Source organism: Halichoerus grypus, chromosome 6 (assembly GCF_964656455.1).
Source record: "Halichoerus grypus chromosome 6, mHalGry1.hap1.1, whole genome shotgun sequence".
Taxonomy (NCBI): Eukaryota; Metazoa; Chordata; class Mammalia; order Carnivora; family Phocidae; genus Halichoerus; species Halichoerus grypus.
The window spans coordinates 172,976,754-173,001,195 of record NC_135717.1 but is presented as its reverse complement, the minus strand read 5'-3'; the positions used below and the strand labels follow the sequence as shown (position 1 = coordinate 173,001,195).

The following is a 24,442-nucleotide window of genomic DNA, read 5'->3' as shown; positions in this document are numbered from 1 at the left end:
CGGTGAGGGGTGTGGGGTGACAGCGCGTGGGGATCCCGCTCCTGTGATGCTTCTCCCAGCATTTCTGTGAGGCAGCTGCTGACTTTCCACGTTAACAGCCTCGTATGGTTACAGGGCAACTTCTCGTTTTGCAGAGAGCGATTCTGTGTATTCCTTACCTTGATCGACCCCGTGGGCATGGGCATCATCCTGATGAAGGCCAGGTTCAGAGGGAGGCAGTGGACTGTGTGAAAAGAGGTGGCACTTCAGAGTAGGGTCACCCTGGCTCAAATCAGGGCTCCATGACTCCCTTCAGTCTGATTCTTTTTTTTTTTTTTTTTTTAAGATTTTATTTATTTATTTGACAGAGAGAGAGACAGAGAGAGAGGGAACACAAGCAGGGGGAGTGGGAGAGGGAGAAGCAGGCTTCCTGCTGACCTGAGCAGGGAGCCCGATGTGGGGCTCGATCCCAGGACCCTGGGATCATGACCTGAGCTGAAGGCAGACGCTTAACGACTGAGCCACCCAGGTGCCCCCAGTCTGATTCTTATAGGGGCTCTTAACTGTTGAGCCTCCGCTTCCAAATCCATAAAAGGGGGTGATTGCAACAGTAATACCAACTATTTCTTGAGTGCTTTCTACGTGCCAGACACTGTTCTCACTGTTCACTCATTTAATCCTCATTGTAACCCAGTGAGATGGGTAGCTCCTGTTGTTACAAATAAGGAAACAGAGGTTCAGAGAGGTTAAGTAACTTGCCCAGAGTCACACAGCTCGTGAGTTGTGGAACTGGGCCTCGAACTCAAGTCCCACCTCTACGCCACTGCCTTTGCTGGGCAGGGCGAGGAGGCAGTGGGCTGATTTTGTGTGAAAGCTCCATGGGAGTGCCTTCTCTCTCCCTCTCCTGAGGCAAGGCAAACCTGGGTCCCCATCTTTTAACTTTCTCTAAGTCACACAGTGGTGCTGACAGGCCTGGGGCCATAGTCAGTCAGTCTGAATGGAGCATCTACCACATGCCGGGCGCAGTGCTAGGCCCTGGGCCCAGAGCAGCGAAGAAGAAAGCCAGCTCCCTGCCTCTGGCAGGGGCAGGGGTGCAGGAGTACCGAACGGCTGTGTACCGGGCCTAGAGTCAGGGAGGCTTTGTGGAGGAAGTAACAGTCCCTTATGCTGGCAGATGAGTGGGCAGCAGCTTTGCCAGGCCTTGAGGGAGGGGGAGTGCCACGGGCACAGACACCCACCCAGCATGTGCCAAGGCCCTGAGGCGGAGTGTGGGCAGACGAGTCCAGTGTGGCGAGAACACAGCAGGTGAAGGAGAAGCAGGTGAGGGCCAGGGGTCTGTGTGTCTTAAGTGCACTGGGGAGCCACGGAGGCTAGTAAACGGGAGTGATGTGGTCAGATAAACACTTAAAGGTCACCTGCACTTACAGAGAGTGACTTGGAGCAGGGCAGGGGAGGAAGCAGGGAGGTAGCGGCACTGGCCGGGAATGGGGGTGCTCACGTTGGGATAGGCTCCCACCCACCCTTGGGGAGCCAGCTCCAGGGCCCCCAGCTGAGGGCGGTCTTCCACAGCTACCCTGCGTGGGCCACCCCCAGCCTCGGCTCTCACAGCCCAGGTGCTGCGCCTCTGCCTCGTGGCTCCTGTCACAATGGCAATGCCCATCGGGTGGTCCCTGTCTGATTGCTGCCTTCCCCCCAGTAGGCCAGGATTTCTTAGTCTTGGCACGGTTGACATTTTGGCCTGGGTGACTTGCTGTGGGGGGGGGGCGTCCCGTACGCTGCAGGGTGCTGGGCGGCATCGTGGCCTCTACTCACTAGATGCCGGAGGCATCCCAGCTGTGACAACAGATGACATGGCCAGATGTCTCAGCCAGATGGCTGAGAACCACGGCCCGGGCAGGTGGAGCTTGGGATATGCGAGGGGAAGTGTTTTGCTGTTGACATTTCCAAGCTCTAACAAGTTGACCTCTTCCAGGATTATGGCAGGAAAGGTGAAATGGGTCACTGATATCGAGAAGTCAGTGCTGATAAATAACTTTGAAAAGAGAGGATGGATCCAAGTGACGGAAAATGAAGATTGGAACTTTTACTGGTAAGTAGAGAAAGCAGGATTTGCTTGTTCTTCCCGAAGCCTGCTTGTCAGTCTTGTGACTGCTGGCAGCCCAGGTGCAGCCTGTGTTCGAGAGGGGCGCCTCCCATTGCAGATCTTCCACCCCAAGGCTCCTCAGGAGCACACGACGAGAAAGCCCTTTGCTTGTCCACGTTGTGGAGCGTTCCCACACTCCCGTTTATCCGCCTGGCATCAGAAGTCCCGGGACGTTTCCGCACAAGCCGGCCTGGCTAAGACAGCCAGGGTTTGGGTGAGAAGCCAGAGCCCCCTCCGGTTGGCGTTCTCAGTCAGTGCCTTTGCCCAGCGCCGGGGAAGGGGGCTATGGAGAGGGGTCTGTGCCTCCCTTCGCTTCCTCGGGTGCCGGTGGGACTGGTTAACAACAGCTGAAAAGCGAGTGACACGAGGAACAGGGAGGCAGGGCTCGGCACTGAGTCCCTGGTGGTGCTCCACCCAGTTGGAAACACGGGGGGTTGTCCTAGACTCCTGCCCCCGCCCTGCCTCCCCCCTCTTCATGGAGTGAGGTCCTGTGTCCTCCCTTGTCCAGGCCTGGGCTGTGCCCTGCCTCGGGGCGGCCTCCACCCTCTGGCAGCGTTATACGCCAAAACACAGCCTCCCATGGTTGCCTCTGCCGTGCCCAGCCCTCTTCAGTTCCTGCGCCCGGAGCACTGGGTGAATCTTTGAGGGAGGGGGAGCTGGTGGGTCTCTGGAAGCTTTTTTTTTTCTTTTAAGATTTTATTTATTTGTCAGAGAGAGAGCACAAGCAGGGGGAGCGGCAGGCAGAGGGAGAAGCAGGCTCCCCGCTGAGCAAGGAGCCCAGTGTGGAACTCGATCCCAGGACCCCGAGATCATGACCTGAGCTGAAGGCAGATGCTTAACTGACTGAGCCACCCAGGCGCCCCTGGAGGCTTTTTTACCCTATGCATCCGCGCTCCCTGAGACCCGCTCCCTGCTGCTGCCCTGAGAAATGTTACTGGGCCTCTTTCCAGCCACTTCCTTCTCTCTCACGCCCGTGCAGCGGTCGGCACTTTTTCCCCTGTTGACCTTCTAAGACATTCTTGTTCTGCAGCTTTGTGAAGGCTGTGCTTTCTGCCCCCTCAGCCCAGGCTTGAGAGGTGCAATGCATCTGGCGGTTAGATGTGCAGACCGCGGAGCCAGGTCATGCCTGGCTTCCCAGCCTGGCTCTCCCACTGCTGTCTGTGTGGCCATTAGCAAAGGACTTGACCTTTCTCTGCAAATACGGTTGTTTGAAGTTTGAATGAGTCAGTAAAGCACAGAGCGTGGCATGTGGTGGGTGCTCCGTAAGCATGTGCCGGCGCCGTCCTTCAGGCCCCAGCGCACGAGCTGCCTGCCCCGCCGGAAGCCGCCTGTGTCTCTCCAGACGCCCAGCCTGCTTTCTCAGTGTCATGCAGCGAATGCTGCGTGCCATGATTTGTGATTTCCCCGCCTGTGCCCTCATTATGTGTGACTGCGAGCCTCATGACAGTGGGGACCTTGTCTGGCTTACCCCAGCATCCCAGAGCCTGGTGCTCGGGTGCAGAGTAGACTGGCGTCCAGCTTCCATCTCCAGCAGTGATTGGAGGGATGACCCCTTCTTTGCTCCTGAGCAGTTTAAGGTACCCGTGCTTTAAACCAAAACCTTATTTCCCTTGAGGAGCATGGAATGGCAGCAGAAAGCATTTATGGAGAAACGCAGCACCCGTGTGTGGTTTGGCATCACATTTATATTCTTCTCTACGGTAGAATGAAATAACACAGCCAGAGTTCTGCTTCCACAGGAGCTCCGAAAGAAAGGCTGAATAAGAGTGTTTTGTCAGGGCGCCTGGGTGGCTCAGTCGGTGAAGCGTCTGCCTTCGGCTCAGGTCATGATCTCGGGGTTCTGGGATCGAGCCCGGGGTTGGGCTCCCTGCTCAGTGGGGAGTCTGCTTGTCCCTCTGCCCTTACCCCCCTCTTGTGCTCGCTCGGGCGTGCTCTCTCTCTCTCAAATAAATAAAATCTTGAAATGTCATTTAAAAAAAAAAAGTGTTTTGTACTTACTGCTTTGTGTCCCACGGCTCTGTGCCATGGGCTTAGCCAGCCCTCAGTCCTTTTGGCTTCTCTGATTACTCAATGCTTGGGAGGGTGCAGAGCGCCTCCCTCTTCATGCCGCATAAGAAGCATTTTGGAGCTAGTCTTAACGAGAGAGAGAGAGAAAAGAGTGGAACTGTATAACTTTGGATATTTGATCTCTTCAGAGCTCCTGTTTTAAGTGCTAAGCGTCCCATCAAGTCTTAACAATTGGTTAGGGTAAAAATACTGGCAACAACTAAATGTTAAATGGTTATAGGGAAAGATACCCATGTGAACCGGGTGGATTATGGTATAGCCATTAAAACAACTGTGACAGTTCTAAAGCAATTTGGAAAATTGTATAAGAATAAATATAAAGAAAAACATATTATGAAACTGTATTTATGTTCTGCTCTCAGCTCGCGTACGGGCAGGAAGTAGGAGCAACGTGAAACACGAAAGCCATGGCTATCCTAGTGTGGGTGTATTAGCTATCTGATGGCCAAACTGCTGGCATGTAATAGACACCACAAAACCCTGGGCTCGAAGCAACCATTTTCTTTTTCTTTTCTTTCTTTCTTTTTTTTTTTTTAAGATTTATTTATTTGAGAGAGAGCATGAGCCAGGGGAGGGGCAGAGGGAGATGGAGAAGCAGGCTCCCCGATGTGGGGCTCGATCCCAGGACCTCGGGATCATGACCCGAACCAAAGGCGGACACTTAACCAACTGAGCCACCCAGGCGCCCCTCGAAACAACCATTTTTATAGCACATGTGTTTTTAGGTTTGGCTCGGTGGTACTTTTAGATCAGCAGGACTTAGCTGATCCTGCCTGGGCTCACCCGTGCATCTGCTGTCACCTAGGGGGGTCAGCGGGGGCTCGTCTGCTCCTGGGTGCCCTTGGCTAGGACCACAGCGGCTTCTCTCCACAAAGCTCTCCCATCCCTCTAGCCAGCGAGCTTGGGCTCGCCCTCCTGCGGTGGCGAGGGTCCAGGAAGGAGGGCAGAAGCTCTGCAGGCCTTTCAGGGCTAGTCTCCAAGCGGCACACCATCGCTTCTGCCACATTTTTGGCCAAAGCGAAGCCAAAGTGAGACGTGTCTGGGCCCAGACCTTAAGAAACTAGCAGCTTCCCCTTCTTTTATGGGAGCCCTCTGGGAGCCCCAAGCCGCCGTGTGAGAAGCCTGACTGCTGGGACTGTCTTGCTGGAGGAGCTGTGTATGGGGGTTGTGTGTGGTGGCTGCAGCTAGGCCTGGCCTTCCAGCCATGCCCACCAAGGTGCCAGACATAGGAACGAAGCCTTCTTGGACCCTCCAGATTGGATCATACACTGAATACTCCCAAGTGGCCTCAGTCAGTGTCACATGGAGCAGAAGCATGCTCCCCTGAGCCCCGGTCCCAGTCTTGATCCACAAAACCGTGAGATGTGATTCAGTGGTTGTTGTCTGAAGTTGCTAACACGGGGCAATTTGCTTTGCAGTACTAGATACCCAGAATATGTCTCATCACATGACCTGAGGATGGCAGGAAACCAGCTCATTATTTTAAAAACCGATAAATAAAGGGAAAGAATCAAGCATTTCATTAGTCTTTCCTGTATGAACTGTTTTGGCTATCCAAATTGTTGATGAAGGGAAACTTCTCCTTGTAGACGTATTCCTGCTAATACACGAAGGAGAAATGAAAACGTAGAAATATACCCATTTTGCCTCCATTAATGACATAGGAGTCTAGGCCTGCCCAGTACGAGAGCCACTGACCACAGGGCTGATGAGCACTTAAATGTGGCTGGTCCAAATGTAGATGTGCCCCCAAATCGACCTGCAGCTCTTAGGCCTTGTGGTCTGACTCCTGATTTACTGGCAGCATGTGGGGGGGGGAGGTGGGTAGGGAGGGGGCGCCAGCGTAGCCGTGCTAAGTAAGGAACATGTGAGGACCCCTGGAGGACCTGGAGGATGGGTGACCCAGGGTCTTCAACAAATAAATAACATAGAAAAAAAAAGGAGGGAAAATACAGATTGAAAGAGCCATGGGAGAGAGAACAGCACATCAGAAGGTCTGGCCTTTATTTGCACAAGCTGTAAAAAATATTTATCAGGGGCGCCTGGGTGGCTCAGTCGTTAAGCGTCTGCCTTCGGCTCAGGTCATGATCTCGGGGTCCTGGGATCGAGCCCGGGGTTGGGCTCCCTGCTCAGTGGGTAGTCTGCTTGTCCCTCTGCCCCTACCTCCCTCTTGTGCTCGCTCGGGCGCACTTCCTCTCTCTCAAATAAATAAAATCTTGAAATGTCATTTAAAAAAAAAAAGTGTTTTGTACTTACTGCTTTGTGTCCCACGGCTCTGTGCCATGGGCTTAGACAGCCCTCAGTCCTTTTGGCTTCTCTGATTACTCAATGCTTAGGAGGGTGCAGAGCGCCTCCCTCTTCATGCCACATAAGAAGCATTTTGGAGCTAGTCTTAACGAGAGAGAGAGAGAGAAAAGAGTGGAACTGTATAACTTTGGATATTTGATCTCTTCAGAGCTCCTGTTTTAAGTGCTAAGCGTCCCATCAAGTCTTAACAATTGGTTAGGGTAAAAATACTGGCAACAACTAAATGTTAAATGGTTATAGGGAAAGGTACCCATGTGAACCGGGTGGATTATGGTATAGCCATTAAAACAACTGTGACAGTTCTAAAGCAATTTGGAAAATTGTATAAGAATAAATATAAAGGGGTGCCTGGGTGGCTCAGTCGTTAAGCTTCTGCCTTCGCCTCAGGTCATGATCCCAGGGTCCTGGGATCAAGCCCCGAATCGGGCTCCCTGCTCCGCGGGAAGCCTGCTTCTCCCTCTCCCACTCCCCCTGCTTGTGTTCCCTCTCTCGCTGTGTCTCTCTCTGTCAAATAAATAAATAAAATCTTTAAAAAAAAAAAAAAGGATAAATATAAAGAAAAACATAATGTGAAATTGTATGAGTGCCCAAAGGGTTTCTTTTGATTCTACGGTCATTGGAATAATGGGAGTTTTAAAATGTTTACGAAAGAGCTCGACCACCCGCAAAAGCAGAGAGAAAAGCGCACCAGCACCAGCTTATTTGGGAGCGATTTCCAGATACAACGTCCCACCCAAAACATTCCTATCAGAATCTCTAATCGCTAAGGACTCTTTTTTATGTTATACGATATCCTACTTTATACTGTTATCACAACTAAAAAAAAAGTAGTCATTTCTGAGTATCATCAAATATTAATCCATGCTCACATTTCCCAAGTTGTCTGACAAATTTTTTTTTTTAAGATTTTATTTATTTGACAAAGAAAGACACAGCGAGAGAGGGAACACAAGCAGGGGGAGTGGGAGAGGGAGAAGCAGGCTCTCTACTGAGCAGAGAGCCCGACGCGGGGCTCGATCCCAGGACCCCGAGATCATGACCTGAGCCAAAGGCAGATGCTTAACGACTGAGCCACCCAGGCGCCCCTTTATATTTATGAGTGCTAGCCCATCTGCAAGAATATGAAGTACTGACCCAGGGCCCTCAAATCACCCTGTGATTTTGATTTAAAGCGGTCCCTGTCCTTGACTTTGGGTGAAGATATTGTGTAAATGATTTTCCTGATTTCAGAGTCTGGAGGAGGCTCTTTCATTGGCTTGTTATCCACAATCAATGGTACCCTTAATCGATAAGCATTTATGGAGCATATATTCTGTGTGGGGGAGTGAAACCATCCACTGTAGAGACTCAGAACTCTCCAGAGATCAGAACCCAGCTGGTCACTGGACACCGCCCTGTGCCGCACTGGGCCAGGCATCTCCTGGCCCAGTGCCAGGGGTTGGGGGAAACAGGTAAGCCCCTCCGGTCACCAGCTTTTGAGAGAACTGCCACCACGTGGACCTGCTCTGAGCTTTTGCTCTGCATGCCCCTTCTGTGCTTCCCTTTTAGGATGAGTGTGCAAACCATCCGAAACGTTTTTAGTGTCGAGACTGGCTATCGGCTCTCAGACGATCAAATAGTCAACCATTTTCCGAACCACTACGAACTGACCCGGAAGGACCTGATGGTGAAGAATATTAAAAGATACAGGAAGGAGCTGGAGAAGGAAGGGAGTCCTCTAGCAGAAAAAGACGAAAATGGGAAATACCTCTATCTGGGTTTGTGTCTTTCTCACTGGCCCCATGTTTCAAACACAGCCCTGAGTTCACTAGTGACACCAGGTACCGAGATGGTGACATGCTTGTGCCGGCTGGGCTGGGCACCTCTTTCATTCCACATGTCTCCAGAATGGCAGGGTGGGGGCTCACGTTTGGATCTGAGTTTCTAGGAGCGCCTTGGGAACATGGTGCATGTGAGGAAGAGCGCGTCCTCAGTACTCAGAGCTCAGTGCTCGTCCTGAACTGCAAGCTGCATTTTGTAATGCAGGCTCATCACTGCATCTGGCCGTTCCCAGGGAGAAGTGTGTCCCTGATCCGGTCTGGTGGTAGAAGCTGGACTGTCGGATAGTTTCAGAATCCCTCTACATACCCGGGAAAATTAGATAACCAATCTCTCGGGGCCTCGGTTTCCTCATCTGATACATGGGGATAATAACAGGACCTAGCCCACAGGGTGCTGTGGGGATTAAAGGTTTGTGAAGTGCTTAGCACACAGGTGATAAGGTTATCGTACACGAATTGAATGGCAGAGGGGCTAGTCCTTTCGATACTGGCTTGGGGAGGGGGGTGGCGTGAAGCAGCCTCAGAAAAAGCAGTGGCCATGTTCTCCTGCCCGTGACCATGTTGGCCTGGCTCACCCACTGCTGTCCCCTCTGTTTCCCCTTTCAGACTTTGTTCCGGTCACCTACATGCTGCCCGCTGACTACAACCTGTTTGTGGAGGAGTTCAGGAAGAGCCCTTCCAGCACCTGGATCATGAAACCTTGTGGCAAAGCCCAGGGGAAGGGCATCTTTCTGATCAACAAGCTCTCACAGATCAAAAAGTGGTCCCGGGACAGCAAGACTTCTTCGTGAGTGCAGGGCCCGCCCATCCCAGGGGCTTCCGAGTTAGGAGTTCCAGGCCACCTGTCAGTCTTGGCCGGGGCTTGGGGACCCTCGCTTGCTTTTGTAGGTGTGTGGCATTTGCCACGTGGCGCCGTGGCAGGGTTCTGTGGCTGCAGTCGTGTGATTGACTGTAGGATCCCACCTGAGGCAAGTTGCAAAGAAAAATGGTGTGTGAACCAGCATACGGTCCCAGGAGCGGGGACCTTTGTGGGCTGCTCTTTGTTCTGGAAGTTTCTCTGAGACCCGCTCAGTCCTGGTATTTCTTTTTTTTTTTTTTTTTTTTAAAGATTTTATTTATTTATTTGAGACAGAGAGAATGAGAGAGAGAGCACATGAGAGGGGGGAGGGTCAGAGGGAGAAGCAGACTCCCCGCCGAGCAGGGAGCCCGATGCGGGACTCGATCCAGGGACTCCAGGATCATGACCTGAGCCGAAGGCAGTCGCTTAACCAACTGAGCCACCCAGGCGCCCCAAGTCCTGGTATTTCTGAGGCAGTGAAGCATCTGCTTAAGATCTGGGCCCAGGGTATGTAGGTTTGAATCCCTGTCTACACTTACTGCCTGAGTACCTTTTGTTTTGGTAGACTTTTAACATGCTTCATCCGGGTAAATGGGGGATGCCAATAGCACCACCCTCACGGGGGCAAGATGGGGATGGAACAGGTGAATCCGTGCGAGGCACATGGGAGTGTGTGCGGTCAGTGGCAGGGGGTGGCGCTGGGCGGTGTCAGGTCAGCTCTCTGCCCGGGGTTTGAGGGCTCCTTGGAACTGAGGATACCAGGCCAGGGGGGTTTGTTTTGTCTGGGGCTCACCCTGCCTCGGAGGGTCCTGAACCGCTCGGAGATGCTGGATTGTGAGTCTCTCCTGGAGGGCTGGTGGCTCACTGTCAGGGTTCCTAGGAGCGACAGGGTCACCTTCTCCTCGTGCAGAGCACTTAAGTCTGAGTGCACACTGCTGACCCCCACGTGGGTCAGGCCCAGGGAGCACGTCCCTGATGGGTTCCCAGAGACTGCTGGCACTGTCCTCCGGGGCAGGGGCACAGCTCGGGGGCTCCTCCATGGATCCACCTGACGCCCGTTTTCTCCCCGACACACCGGCCTCTCACTTAATGAGAGGCAGAGGGCTTGTTACCACCTTTGGTCTTTGCCACCTAACTTTGACCTTCTCTGACGTGTTTAGGTTTGTGACACAGTCGACTAAGGAAGCCTACGTGATCTCTCTCTACGTTAACAACCCGCTGCTCATCGGCGGGAGGAAGTTTGACCTGCGCCTGTACGTCCTGGTGTCCACGTACCGCCCGCTGCGCTGTTACATGTGAGAGCCCCTGCGGTTCTGTCTCGCGCTTTGGCACGCCCAGAGCGGCAGCTCTTCGGAGACGGGAAGTAGATGAGCGTTGGCCCAGCCCTGGCGGGGGGAGTGACTGCTGATGGTCACAGGCTCTCTCTGTGGGGCGACGAACACGGGAAATCGAGTGTGGTGGTCACTGCGCACCTCTGGGGGTACCAAGAAGCAGTTAGCTGTGCGCTGTAGGGGGACGAGTTCTGTGGCATAGGAGTTATACCTTAGTACGACTGTTACAGAAAAAAAAACGTAAGAAAGCAGCTCTTTTAGAGGCTTAAAACCAAAAAAGGGGCTCTTTTAAGAGAGCAAAGTATTATATATATATATATATATATATTTTTTTTTTTTTTTTAATTTCATTTATTTGAGAGTGAGAGCACAAGCAGGGGCAGAGGGAGAAGCAGGCTCCCCGCTGAGCAGGGAGCCCGATGTGGGGCTCGATCCCAGGACCCCGAGATCACAACTTGGGCCGAAGGCGGACGCTTTACCGACTGAGCCACCCAGGCGGCCCCTGAGTGTTGTATTTTCTTTATGCTTCTCCTCCGAGCGTTGAAGTGATCTAACTTCCCGTGTAGGTATAAGCTCGGGTTTTGCCGCTTCTGCACGGTGAAGTACACCCCGAGCACCAGTGAGCTGGACAACATGTTCGTTCACCTTACCAACGTGGCCATTCAGAAACATGGGGTAAGTGCGTCCCTTCCGTCGAGCTGAAGGAAATGGACCCTTTTGGTGGGTTTCATTCTATTTGTGTGAGAGGGCAGGCGGCTACAGGAGTGGAATTCCAGACGCCCTGGCACTCAGGAGGAGCGGGGGCCTCCAGTCTCTGGCACGGCTGCCCCAACACATCAGTGAGGCCGGCCTCAGGGGGGGTGGCTTGGGGAGAAGGAAAGTCCCGGGGTCAAGCCCTGCTTTCTGGCTCCGTGACCTGGGGCAAGTTAATTTGACTCTCCGAGCCTAGCGTGGGTTTCTTGCTTGTAAAAGGAGATAATGTCACTCCCTCGTGGGAGTGGTGGGAGGACGCATGACTCGCTGAGCACCTGTCTGGGTTGGTGCCCTGCTGAGTGCCGGGGCTACACCGATGGCCAGAAACTAGCTTGGTCCCTCCTCAGGGAGCCTAGGCCTGTCGGGGAAAGATAGGTGTCGGGGAATGTGTCATCACAAACCGAGGTGCGAGCTCTGAGGCTAGGGAGCGCACATCTAGAAGAGCATGGGATGAAGGGGTCCCTCGTCCAGGGGGCTGGAGAAGACGTCGGTGCAGAAGTGGAGTGGTGCTCGAGCAGAGACCCGAAGTGTAAGCAGGGATTACCCAGGCCAGGAAAGGGTGTTTGGGCGGAGGGTACAGCGTGTGCCGGGGCCCCGTGGCAGGAAGGAGCACTGCAGCAGCTGTGAGCAGGCCAGGGTGGCCGGAACCCCCAGAGCGATGGTGGTGGAGTCGGGTACCTGGTGAGGCCAGTGAGGGCCCAGACGCAGGACGTCGTAGATTCTGTGTGGGCTTTGGGGCTTTACTCTGGTCCTAACAAAAATGTTCGGAAGGTCTCATTTCTTTATGGGAGGTTCTTCTGTTTGGACCTTGCTTGATTGGAAGCCTTGAGTACCTTGGTCCTTTTTTAAATGTAATTTGAGTGGAAAGAGGGTAAGTGTTGATAGAAAACAAGCTTTTTTTGAGCAACCTACTGAAGGGTTTGGTCACACCAGCTTGGGCTCCATCCCCTGTCCATCCCTTACCCTCCGTGTAACTTGGGCAAGTCACCCCGGCCTCCCTGGGCCGCCTCGTCTGCAAACGGGAGCCCTGGAATTACCTTGCTGGTCACCATTTACTGAGCGCCTCGACAGTCTTCTGTGTGAGGCCGACCCTGATTCACTGCCCAGCAGGTTCCCCTGAGAGCAGACTGGCGAGCACCACTGTTACACGTTCAAGGTGGGAGGAGCAAGGATGGCTTGGCCAGAAGCTTATTCATAAGAATTGGGAAAATGAGCTGTCACGGGACGCAGCACCAAACTTACCAGCCATTTGGAGAAAGCTGAGCAATGACATCAGGCCCTTTGTCGCCAAGTAGCCCAGTTAGTGAGGTCTGGGTGTGGGCTGGGAGATGACAGTGCCGACCTGAGTCCGCTTGGTGTCCCTGAGCATGTTGGCCTGCCGAGCTGCCAGGGGGTGGGGGAGGGTGGGTGCTGGGGAGCCACACTGAAATTGGGAGGGCTCCATTCTATAGGCCTTCTCAGGACACCAGTCAGCTGAGTCACTATTTCATCAATAAGAAACAGAAACCATTTTTTTTTTTTAAATCCGTGGAAGGAGAGAGCAGAAGGCAGGCCTTTTAGCTTGGCATCTCTGCAATGCACCAGAAGGCTCTGTGCTTTCTTTGGGTTCTATTTGTGAATGCTTCGCTTGTTAACATGAGAAAGTGCTTACTCAGAGAAACCTAAGTTTCAGTCCCGAGTAGAAGCCTCGCATGGCTCTCATTAGGCTTGCGTGAAGGACAGATGTTGTACTGGACACTGAGATGTTAAAGTGTCTGTTGGGCACATCTACCCAGTGTCCCTGGGCGCAGGGCACAGCCCGGTGCCTGGGTCAGAGACTGCGAAGGGGCATCCCCACCCTCAGGAAACTCAGGGACCAGCAGGGGAGGCAGATGGCAAAGGACGGATGATGAGGGAGGCCTTGGGGCTGCGGTAGGGGCTCAGGTGTGTGGGAGAGGCCCACTAGGAGGCAGATGGATCCAGCAGGCAGAGAAGGGGATGGAAAGAGCAGGCGTGCATCCTGATGTGCGCAGTGTTTGCAAATTGATTGATAAGGTATTCTGAAATATATCTGATAAAATAATGTTCCTACAGTCCAAAAAGCAGGAGACGTTTCCTGCTGTTTATATCTACACATGTGTATTGTTTCTTTCTTTCTTTTTTTTTTAAAGATTTTATTCATTTATTTAACAGAGAGATACACAGCGAGACAGGGAACACAAGCAGGGGGAGTGGGAGAGGGAGAAGCAGGCTTCCTGCGGAGGAGGGAGCCCAATGCGGGGCTCGATCCCAGGACCCTGGGATCATGACCCGAGCCAAAGGCAGACGCTTAACCGACTGAGTGACCCAGGCACCCCTTAGTTCCCACTTCTCATCTTTATACTTAGGAAAACGAAGCCTGGTCTCATAACCTCCTGATGTACTTCAGGATTTTCTAACTTTTGCCTCCAAAAGAGAGCATTGGGTAGAGAGTCAATGTTTAGGGTCAGAGGACTAGAAAGAGCCGTGGATGAGGGTGAGAAAGCCGGGATCGGGTTCCAGCTCCCTCGTGGCCCGGGTAGAAGCTCGGGCAGGTCACATAACCCCTCTGAGCCCAAGTCTCTTACCCACGGATGGGACATTGTGAGGACTTGCGTGTGTGGTGCTCTTGGACTACGGTGCCCAGTACCGCGTGTGGCTTCTCTGAGAGCAGACTCACAGGCAGAGATGAGTGCGCAGGGGGTCTGCTGGGGCAACGGTGGGGGGGGGGTCCCAGACAGGGCAGAGGGAAGATCGAGCTGGGACGCAACAGCGGCAGGGTGCCTGGAGCTGGGTGGTCCTGCAGAGTCACCCAGGATGGATCAGGGACCGAGGGACCCTGGCATCAGCCTGTAACAGGCTGCAGGCTGCCAGGGTGGGCATGACCTTGGACTGGGCTGCTCCTGTTAGCCAAGGGCAGCTCCCAGAGATGTCTGGGCTGGAAGCTGGGGTCTGGGTGACACTCCACAGCATGCATTGCGGGCGGTGAATTACTAAGTGTGAATGTTACTACTAGAGGTGAGTATTTTAAAACATACCCGTATAGGGGGCCCCAGCACACATTCTAGGGGGAAAGAGCAGGTGCTAGATTCCTCAGGGTGCATTGCCTGGAGCCCTGTGCCCTTTCCCACACCAGGAAGACTACAACCACATCCACGGGGGCAAGTGGACCGTGAGCAACCTGCGGCTCTACCTGGAGAGCACCCGAGGCAAGGAGGTGACCGGCAAGCTGTTCGACGAGATCCACTGGATCATCGTGCAGTCGCTGAAGGCCGTGGCGGTGAGTGCCTGGGGGGGGCGGAGCTGGGCTGGGGCCTGTGAGCAGAGCCACTGAGTGTGGGCGGCGGGGGATGCTTGTTCTTTTGCCACAAATACTTGTCTTTACGGGCTCACCTCCCTCATGTCCACGTATCTGCCAGAGGCCAGGGCAGTTTCGGGGAGGTAGTGGGGCCGGCTTCCAGCTGGGTGCTGCCCAGGGCGTGCCAGGTGCCAGACGAGTCCTGCTGGGGTCACCAGCAGCTCTTCTGTGCCAGTGGATGGAGGAGGCTCACTTCGGCATGAGCAGACGGTCAGAGATGGCTCGCGGTGGCCTCCTCAGGTTTAGGCCTCCTGCTCTGTGACATCATGGACATCCGGACACCCACCTCTCCGCTTGTTGCCTCAAGTCTGCTGTTTGTTGGCTGGTTTGCAGTTTTTGCTTGTGTTTTGTTTTACTGTTCCAAAGCAGGCGGGCATCTCTTTTTGAGGGAAAGGAAAGAAATAAACACCAGGCCACCAGCATGTGGGCCACTGTGTTCAGAGCTTAATATGTGGGCTCCCAGATGCTCATCACCCTGTGACTCATAAGCAAAATGGAGGCTCAGCCCTGGAGCGAGGAAGTGCAGGGACAGGCTCTGGGGCCCAGGCCTGCCGAGGGGGCTCCCAACAGACTGGCCCACTGGCTATGGGACCTGAGGGCACTTGGCCTGGCCCTGGGAGTAGGCAGCAAGTCCCGTGGAGAGTGTATGCCCAGCCTCTCGGAGCCTCGGAGGCCTTCTCCGTGAAATCGGGAGACGGTAGGGTGGGGGGGTTGGAGAGTTAGCAACTTCCTGTCCTGCAGAGGCTGCTGGGACAATGGTGTGGGCAGGGGCTGGGGGTAGGACCCCAGGCTCTCCGGGGAGATGCAGTTCCATGACTCCCCTGGAAAATCAGCCCCTAATTCTCGGCCGCCTCCCCCACCTCCCTACCCCCCAACCTGGTTTTCCTCCAGCGGGTAAGCCTGGACTGGGCTGTCTCCCCTCAGGAGTTTCAGGCCTAAGTCCAGTGTTTGAAGAGAGTCCACACACCCACTAATGTGTAAAAAGGCCTCACTGTCGTGTCTGTCGTGTCTGTGAGCTTCACTCACTGTGGGGTGCACGAGGGGCCCCAGGGTGCGTGTGACGTGGCTGCTTGCTGGGCCTTCCCACGGGTTTTGATCCACGTAGCCTGGGCAGGGCCTGGGAATGTGCGTTGTGAGTGGCTAGCAGGGTTTTTTTTACGTACCTGGAGAACAGTTTATGAAGTGGAATTGAACATTAAAAAGAAAATCCAAAAATTGTCAGTAAATGGATTGACTCTTGTCACAGAGAACGGACGTTGACCTGGCATCCCGCATCCTTAAGGGCCCGAGAAGGGCCTAGCAGCCTGGTGGACAGTGTCTGTTTGTGATGACAGGCTGCATAGGCCTTCACTCTGTGTGCCGGCTGAGGAGCAGGACTTCGGTCTGCTCCGAGGACAGTCCCATGCGGATAGAGATGCCGCTGCTCTGATCAGGCCTCGGATGAGTGAGGCCCGGAGACCCCGGTGATCGCTTCGTGATGTCCCCTCGGAGGCTGAGGGAAGTTTCCATGTCTGAGCCGAGGAGGAGGAGGAACCGGGAGGGATGGAGGGAAGCACCAGGGGTGGAGGTGGGGCGCGCTGGTCTTGGCAGTGAGACCCCCACACGCCAGCACCCCACACGGCCAGGAGGTCCCGCCGCCCGGCCGCCCGCGCCTCCGAGGTGGTGGTGTCGGCCGGGCCCTGCTGAGACCACCGTCCAAGCCGCCACTTACTCTCTTGCAGCCGGTGATGAACAATGACAAACACTGCTTCGAGTGCTATGGGTACGACATCATCATCGACGACAAGCTGAAGCCCTGGCTGATTGAGGTAACCGCGCTGCTGCAGCCCGTGGGGCTGCTCGCCCACCCTGCTGCCCCTGCCCTGCCTCAGGCTCGGCAGGACTGGGGCAGATTCGGCCGATGAGATGTAACAGGGACAGATAGTCAGGTGCGACAAGCTTGCTGCTGAACAGTGAGCACGCTCCCGATCTCTCACCTGCGAGTCCAGCCCACGGAGCCGGCTTCCCTCGTCCGGACGAGCTCGGTGCCCTGGTGCTCCCGGGTGCTTCCAGAAGCATCGTGACCCGGAGGCCCTGCCCTGTCCTCATGGGGACATTGTTCCCATTCAGGAAAGGATCTCTCAGACCCGGAAGCCCGTGGGAGGTGGTAGCATACGGTCCAGAGATAAGGGATGTTATCTTTTTCCGACCAAGGCGTAGTCTGGGAGTGGATTCATCTGCCTGTTTCCAGGCATGGGCGGGATGCAGCGGTGGCTGGCCTAGGTGCTCACACCCTTTCTCTGGTGACAGGCCTGGGTGATGCTGGCTCAGCCACAGTGGCCCTGGCGTACGCGCCCGAGGCCCAGAGCCTGCCTTGCTGCGGTTGCCCCGCTTGGCTTTGTGGCCAGACGGAGGAGCTTGGGCCTCAGGGGACACGGGGTCGGACACGCCATGACAATGCGGGCCGTCTGTTCTGTTGGTTCATTTCCCTGCGTGTGCCTCTGAGCACCGGTGGAGGTAGACGGCTCAAGCCTTTTAGCTCAGTCCCATCTTGAGCCAGGAAAGCGGAGTCTCAAAAGGAAGTTGTGAGTGGTCACAACTTGTAGGGAAATTCACAGGGAACCCTTACAGGAAGCTGCTGGGAGAGCCAAGTCATCAGAGAACAAACTGTTCCAGAACAGTATTTTCCAGGTTACTTCTTATACTGCCAAAGCTGCGCGTGTGTGTGTGTGGGTGTGTGTACGTGTGCGTGCATGCATGGAGATATATGTAGGTATATAGAGAAATCTGCAGATGCATATATAAAATATTTATGCATTCTCTTTTTCCATTTTACAAGTCCAGTACACTATCCATTGTGCTACAGCGTGTTTTTTTCCATTTTAAACAGAGTAACTTGAATGGAAGTCAAACTTTCCTTGATGTGCTAGATCTTAATTGTGAATAATACTTCTAACATAATGACAGATCTTAATCTTAGCATATTTATAATAATCCTGGCATTATGATATGCTAGCGTAGTAATTCCAAGGGCGCCTGGGGTTCATACAGTACCTTTTACTGCTGAGCATTAACTACCTTGCTAGCAGCATAGAGACAGTCTGGCTGTTTGGGAGAAACCTAAACAACTTGAACACTTGCTGCCTCCACCCTCCCACAGCCTGAGGAAACAGCTAACCAAGATCATTACAACTGTGCCTAAAGTAAGAGTAAATAGGTGGTGACTCGGGGCCTGTGGGACGCTCCACACAGCCAATGACTGCATTTTAACCTGTGGACTTTTGACATTGCTTAGCTCCTCGGGGGCCTTATGGGACTAACTTTCTGTCTTTCAGATGGGTTTCTCATTTGGCAGAATATTGCTTTGTTGGTGAGGTATTACTCTCTTTGCCAAAAAGGGGCCCACTGGGGACGCCTGGCTGGCTCAGTCGGTAGAGCATCCACCTCTTGATCTCGGGGTCATGAGTTTGAGCCCCATGTTGGGTATAGAGATTACTTAAAGGTGGGGGGCATTACTTTTTCAACCCCACAATGCTGCTTGGTCAGGGTGATTTGGTTCACTGATTCTAGCAAAGCTTGGGGCGGGGGGGCTTTCAATACTTTGGACAGAGCTCATCACATAGGTAGACACTGAAGTTATGCTTATGATCTACATTCACTTAACATTTTTTTTCTAAAGATTTTATTTATTTGCGAGAGAGAAAAGACACGAGCGGATGGAGGGACACAGGGAGAGGCAGACTTCCCGCTGAGCAGGGAGCCCAATGTGGGGCTCGATCCCAGGACCCCAGGATCACGATCTGAGCCGAAGGCGGACGCTTAACCAACTGAGCCACCCAGGCGCCCCTTCACTTAACATTTTTATTTGTGTGATAAGTGATTTGCAGATCATAATCCCAACCTGTTTTCAATACTATTTATATTTCATCTAATAGCTAATGGAAGCAGATCCTAAAATGCTTCCTATACAAAGTCCCAGACGATATTAGATATGAGCAGTATGAAACGACAGCTTGACTTACAGTGTGTGGTAGTGGGCGTTTTCCTCAGCAGTGCGTGTGTTCACACCACAGGAATCTGTGATCCAAGTGAGCAACACGGTTCCTTTCCTCTCGTAGGTGAATGCGTCCCCGTCTCTCACTTCCAGCACTGCCAACGACCGAATCCTTAAGTATAACCTGATCAACGACACCCTCAATATTGCAGTCCCTAATGGCGAGATTCCAGACTGTAAATGGAACAAGTCACCCCCGAAGGAAGTCCTCGGCAATTACGAAATTCTGTAAGTTTGTGTGCAGACTGGGCAGCCGTCCTTGTGTGTTTCAGATTGAGGGGAGTCAGGACCCAACTTGGATTGTCTGCATGTGTGTGGACTTGCCTTGTTTGGGCCGAGCATTTCATTTATTAATGATGTTACAGGATAGATCATGTTGTAGTGGAAAAACGGGTCTTAAACTAGGCCTTTGTCTGGGTCTTTTACTTGATCAATATTGATGATGTGTTTGCCACCTGCTGGGCACCACGCGAGCCGCTGGGGCAGGTGGGAGCAGGTGGGAGATCGCTAATGCAAGCAGTCTTCCGGAGTTGGGAAGACGAGAATGCTCATGATGATCTCATGAGCTGAGGGCTGCCCACGTGCCCGGAACTGTGCTGAGTGCCTCATTTCCCCAGCGACCCCCTGAGGTCAGTATTGTCATTAGCCCCATCTCACGCAAGCGGAAACAAGGTTTAGAGAGGTACAGTGGCCTGTTGGCGGCGGCAGGAAGTGGGAGCAGCGTGAGAGCCTGCTGGGGGCAGTGGTTGAGCGACGTACCGTTGGTTCAAACCGTGGCATTGAGGGTGGCCCAGGAGCTCTGGTGGGGCCTGGGAGGCCGAGGGAGGAAAGCACGTTGCAGAAAAGGGCACGCGAGGGACGCGCGTTAGCTTGTCCGCGTGGATGCGGCTACCGTGGGCTGTGAGGTGTGGAAGGGGAGCTGGAGGAAAGAGGAAAATAGTGCCCCGGACTGGAAGCGGGACATGTGTAAGGGTCACGTTAGTCCTTCTGTAAAAGTAAAAATGTGCGTGTAACGTCCCAAGAGAACAAAGGAAGACACTTGTAGTGAAGGTCCCGTGCTGCACACAGGTCCCAGGCGGCGGCTGGCCGGCACTGCTGGCGTGGGGACCCGGTTCCAGAGCCCACGGCTGACCCCCTCCCCGCCTCCGCCGGGCGTGGCCTTGCTGTGTGTGCAGCACTGGGGAGGGTGGAGGGTCAACTCAGAAGGGAAGCGTGGGGGCCTCCGGGGGCGGTGGTGGGGAGCTGCAGGCGTGACCACTCAGCGTGGTGGGTGGTTTCCTCCAGCCACGGTCAGTGGTTAAGTGGGCTAAGCGCAGGGTAAGCAGAGGGCGCGAAGTGACCAGCGCTCGGGCTGGTCGGGCACGGAGGAGGGCGAGAGAGGAGGACAGTGCGAGGGGGTGGGAGGGCACCGGAGGTCCTGGGGGTTGCGGGCTGTTGGGGTTGGGGCACCAGCAAAGCGAGCTGGGGAAGAAGAGGCAGAGGTCAGAGGGAGTGTCTGCAGTCCGGGCTTTGCAGGGTTGCTGGACGTGACAAGGTCGGGGGCCGTGGGAACGGGCCTGAGCTGGGGAGGAGGACGAGGTCACGGGGGGGCACAGGGTCAGGGAATTGGGGTCTCCTGTTTGGTCATTGCAGCGGCCAGCACTTGTGAGCCGCGGGCCTGAATGGTAAGGAATTAGGTTACAGCTAACTGCCCACGGCGGGCGGTGGATTCTGCTGACCTGGGAAGGAGGTTTTGGAGACCGGGGGGGGGGGGCGGGGGGGCTCCCTCCAGGCCCAGGGGCATGATGGGTAGGAGAGAAAGCACCCCCACTGGAGGGGCTGCAGGGAAGCAGTGTCTTCAGGGAGAGCCGGGTTTTAGCGCAGGAAGGTGCAGGGGACGTTCCAGGATGAGGTGGAGACTCGGGGGTTTGCTGGCGACGGGCGAGTTCTGAGTGCGCAGAGGAAGAGCTTGGGGGTGGTCAGACTGGGGCGTGTCCGGAGCCTCTGGGGGTGGCAGCGGGGGAGGGGCAGGGTGACGTGCAGGAGACGGGCTGAGCCCTGACGGCCTCTGAGGCAGAGGGGGGCGGAGTATGTGGAGGAGTCCTGCCTCCTGCCAGGAGCGTGAGGGACTTGGTGGATCTGTCTTCAGCCAGCCAGGGTGGTGGCAGGCTGGGCAGTTGGGAGCCCCTGGGGCCCTTGAGGGAGGGCGGCAGACACTCCACTTCCGGTTAAAGACCCAGAGGTCAGAGCCTCACTGCTGTTAGTTGACGAGACAGAAAGGTGACACACACACACCCCTCCCCCACTCAGCCGCCCTCTGCCCGCTCCTGTGAGTCGGGAAGGCTCCAGCGCAGAGCTTCCAGGGCTTCCATGCAGGCCTCCTCCCTAGCGCTTCGGATGACCTCACGGTCAGGAATCCCGCTGGCTGACAGCCACGGCCTCTTGCAGCACTAGCTGGCTGCGCGGGGAGGGAGGGCCCTGACTTTCTACCGCGTCAGGTGCCCTGCCTCCCGTGGGGTGCTCACAGCGGTCTCCAGAATGTGCCATAGCAAGAGCAGCGAGCCAGGCTGCCAGTTCGCTGCCCGAGGTCAGCCGCTGGTGCGGGCCCCCAGAAGGAGGCACTCCTGTTGCCCTGATCGCTGTGCTGGCCTTCAAGCCCCGAGGCCTGGCCTTCTGTCCTGCAGCCTCCAGGGCCCAGGTCTGAAGGTGCTGGGTATACCCGTCCAGCCTTTAAAACCCTACCGTCCAGGGGCGCCTGGGTGGCAGTCAGTTAAGCATCCAACTCCTGATTTCGGCTCAGGTCATATTTCAGGGTTGTGAGATGGAGCCCCGCACCCGGCTCCGTGCTTAGCACAGAGTCGGCTTGAGATTCTCTCTCTCCCTCTGCCTCTCCCTCCATTCACTCTCCCTCTCTAAATAAATCTATTTTTTTTAAAGATTTTATTTATTTGTCAGAGAGTGCGCACAAGCAGGGGGAGCGGCAGGCAGAGGGAGAAGCTGAGATACAGAGAGAGAGAGAGAGAGAGAGCATGAGCAGGGGGAGAGGCAGAGGGAGAGGGAGAAGCAGGCTCCCCGCTGAGCAAGGAGCCTGATGCGGGGCTCGATCCCAGGACCCTGGGGTCATGACCTGAGCCGAAGGCAGACGCCAACTGAGCCACCCAGGCGTCTCAATAAATAAATCTTTATTAATAAATAAATAAATAAATAAATAAATAAAAAACACTACCATCTGAACCCTGCCAGTTACTGCAATCTGCTTGTCATTCTAGCAGGAGAGAAGCCTGCTAGAATGAGAAGGGGCCCTAGAAGACCATCTGCCTGATTCTCCTCCACATTAGCACCACCCCTGGGAATAGCGTGTCCCAGATGTCAGCTGCTTGCCACATGCACAGTGAGACTGGTAACCCCTGTGTGGTCCTTCCCCCCCGGCCCCCCATCATTCAGTAGATTCTTAGTGCACACCCACCCAGGAATGAGGTGCTGGGGGCAACTGTGAACCAGACAAATGGGGTCACTGCAGTCCTTAGGTCAGCGATGTAGACACAGAACCAGCAACAGAGTGCTAATGGGGGTGGTGCTAACATGTGAACAGGGAGTCCAGGGGCTCTAGCAGTCCTTGGGGTGGGGAGGGGCCCCCACAGGCAGAACCTCCAGTGTTCCTGGGGAGTCCTCCCTCCAGCATCATCTCTCCCTAAGGAGATGGGGGAGAGGAGGGCCCTACGTTGTTGCCCTGATCCCATTCCAGCAGAGGGAAACCCCGTAGTGTCTGTCGTGTGGATAACAGTCAACAAACCAGCCTTCTTCCTCCTTGCCTTCCCTTTCGGCCCCCCGTTTCCCAGCAGAAGTACAACGCAGAAAATATGTTCTTCAGCTTCAGAAGCTTCTCTCCCACACCACTCACAACCTGCAGATTCTGATTCTGGGAATAAACGTGGAACAGAAATACCCCTTTTCCAGAAGTCAGCAAAACTCAGCTAAAGCAACATAACTGAGCATCTTCGTACCTTTTGCATATGACATGAACGTCCACTTATAACAGAGGATCCCCAGTCAGGGCGTGGCCCCCAAAGGATATCTAGGAAGGAGGTTTAATAGGGAACAGAAATGCTTTTCACACTCCTGATCCACAGGGTGAAAAGGTCCCAATTAGGAATCTAAAGTCTTGGGTTTTACTTGATCCCACAGCCCTTAGGACACTGAGTAAACCTCTCCCAAGTCTCAGATAGGAAGTAGGGGGTCAGTCAGGAGGGTGATGGGAAGTCACCTTGGGGATAGGAGACCCCATCGCCAGAGGCTGTGCCTGCCAGGCCCTGCGGGTGGTGCGGTGCCATTTCTCCAGCCTCATGGACCCCCTAAGAGGGGCTCACCGTGGCGGGAGCGGCCAGGGCCTACCCAGATGTTCTAACCGGTCAGGGGCGCCCGAGGTTTCAGCTCTGTCCTTTCTGAGGCAAAAGCCCAGGCTCTCTTTCCCACACAGGGTCATGCTTTCACACTGCACAGGCCTGGCGCGAAAATGTTATGGGGGAGGGGCCGGGTAGGTCTCAGCTGGTGGAGGCTGGATCTGGCCTTTCTTGTGGGGTGAACTGCCCGCCCTGTCCTGGTCCCCTCACCCCGGGGGGGGTCATTCACACCCCGTTCCCCATCTGAAATGGGGTCACTCATACCTGCCCACAGATGCTGTGTATAAAAGTATTTCCAGACTTCAGTCTTCTCCCTCACCTCCCTGGTGTCCCATTCGTGTTTCCTTTGGGGTCACTGCCGACTTCCATCTGGTAGGAAGCTTTCATAAAATGTCAACTGCAGGAGCCGGGGACAGTTCACAGAAGTAATTTAACAAGGCTGTACCTATGCCCTGTGGCCTCAGGCAGGGTATGGGGGGCTGGCAGGCTGGACACATGCAGGGGGCGGGGGGGCAGGCTGCTTCCCTGGGCGACATGGGATTTGCCACACTACGGCTCTGTGGCCCTGCTTGGCCAAATCCTGAAGCTGTTCCTCTGTTTCTAGCTATGATGAAGAGCTGGCGCAGGGTGATGGGGCTGACCTGAGAAGTCGACAGGGCCAATCACTGGGGCCCAAAGGGGGCCGATCACGAGACTCGGGAAGAACTGTCCTCACAACCTGGAAGTGAGCACCAGTAGGCGCAAAAGACTGCAACCTGGACCCTGCCAGATACTCACTGCACCTGGGCCTATTTTGAAACTTCCTTTTTTTAGAGCTTTTTTCCCCTTTCCTAAGCCCTGTAAATAAATAAAGGCATTTCTTTGGAAGGTGAAGGAGTCTCTTAAGAGGGAAAGATGCCCTGCTTCTCCTTTGCTCTCACACAATACTTCTGAGACCAGACATGTGGGGATTTTCCCCACACCGAGCCATTCTGCGCTCCTCTGGCTGGTGCTGGGTGTCCTACGATTTAGCTCCGTTTCAATACCATCTGCCTGGAGCTGGCGTCCGGTCCCACAGGTGAAGGACCCAGTCCCCCCAAGACGGCCCTTCTGCGCCCCCATAACCTCAGAAGCCAATCCAGGTTGTCTCCTGTACTTCTGACCAGCTGCTCTAAGTTGGAGGTTCCCAGCACCTCTTTCTCAAGGCCCTCCGAGGGCTTGATTCCTTTGCTAGAGCGGCTCACGGAACTCGGGAAAACCATTTACCTGCTCGATTACCAATGTCTCACAAAGGATGCAACTCAGGTGAGCCAGATGGAAGAGATGCAGAAGGCAAGGTATGGGGGAAGGGGTGAGGAGCTTCCATGCCCTCCCTGGGTGCACCGCCCTCCCAGCACCTCCATGTGTTGGCCCGCCTGGAACCTCTCTGAATTCCATATTCGAGGAGATTTATGAAGG

The 24,442-nt window shown here is 54.6% G+C and overlaps 1 protein-coding gene across 3 annotated transcripts in view; it reads left to right on the top strand.

Annotated features, from left to right (window-relative positions):
* The window catches only part of TTLL1 (TTL family tubulin polyglutamylase complex subunit L1), a 30,840-nt gene extending 6,962 nt beyond the window's left edge, over positions 1 to 23,878 (top strand). For 2 of the 3 annotated variants that reach the window (XM_036088312.2, XM_036088313.2), the window contains exons 3-11: positions 1,952 to 2,068; positions 8,045 to 8,253; positions 8,923 to 9,103; positions 10,315 to 10,449; positions 11,052 to 11,160; positions 14,372 to 14,515; positions 16,315 to 16,401; positions 18,691 to 18,854; positions 23,610 to 23,878. In XM_036088312.2, coding sequence (XP_035944205.1) covers positions 1,956 to 2,068; positions 8,045 to 8,253; positions 8,923 to 9,103; positions 10,315 to 10,449; positions 11,052 to 11,160; positions 14,372 to 14,515; positions 16,315 to 16,401; positions 18,691 to 18,854; positions 23,610 to 23,733 — 1,266 coding nt within the window. In that variant the 5' untranslated portion in view covers positions 1,952 to 1,955 and the 3' untranslated portion in view covers positions 23,734 to 23,878. The remainder of the gene's footprint in view (positions 1 to 1,951; positions 2,069 to 8,044; positions 8,254 to 8,922; positions 9,104 to 10,314; positions 10,450 to 11,051; positions 11,161 to 14,371; positions 14,516 to 16,314; positions 16,402 to 18,690; positions 18,855 to 23,609) is intronic. The other variant, XM_036088315.2, reaches the window with a different exon arrangement.
* The last annotated feature ends 564 nt before the right edge of the window (positions 23,879 to 24,442 follow it).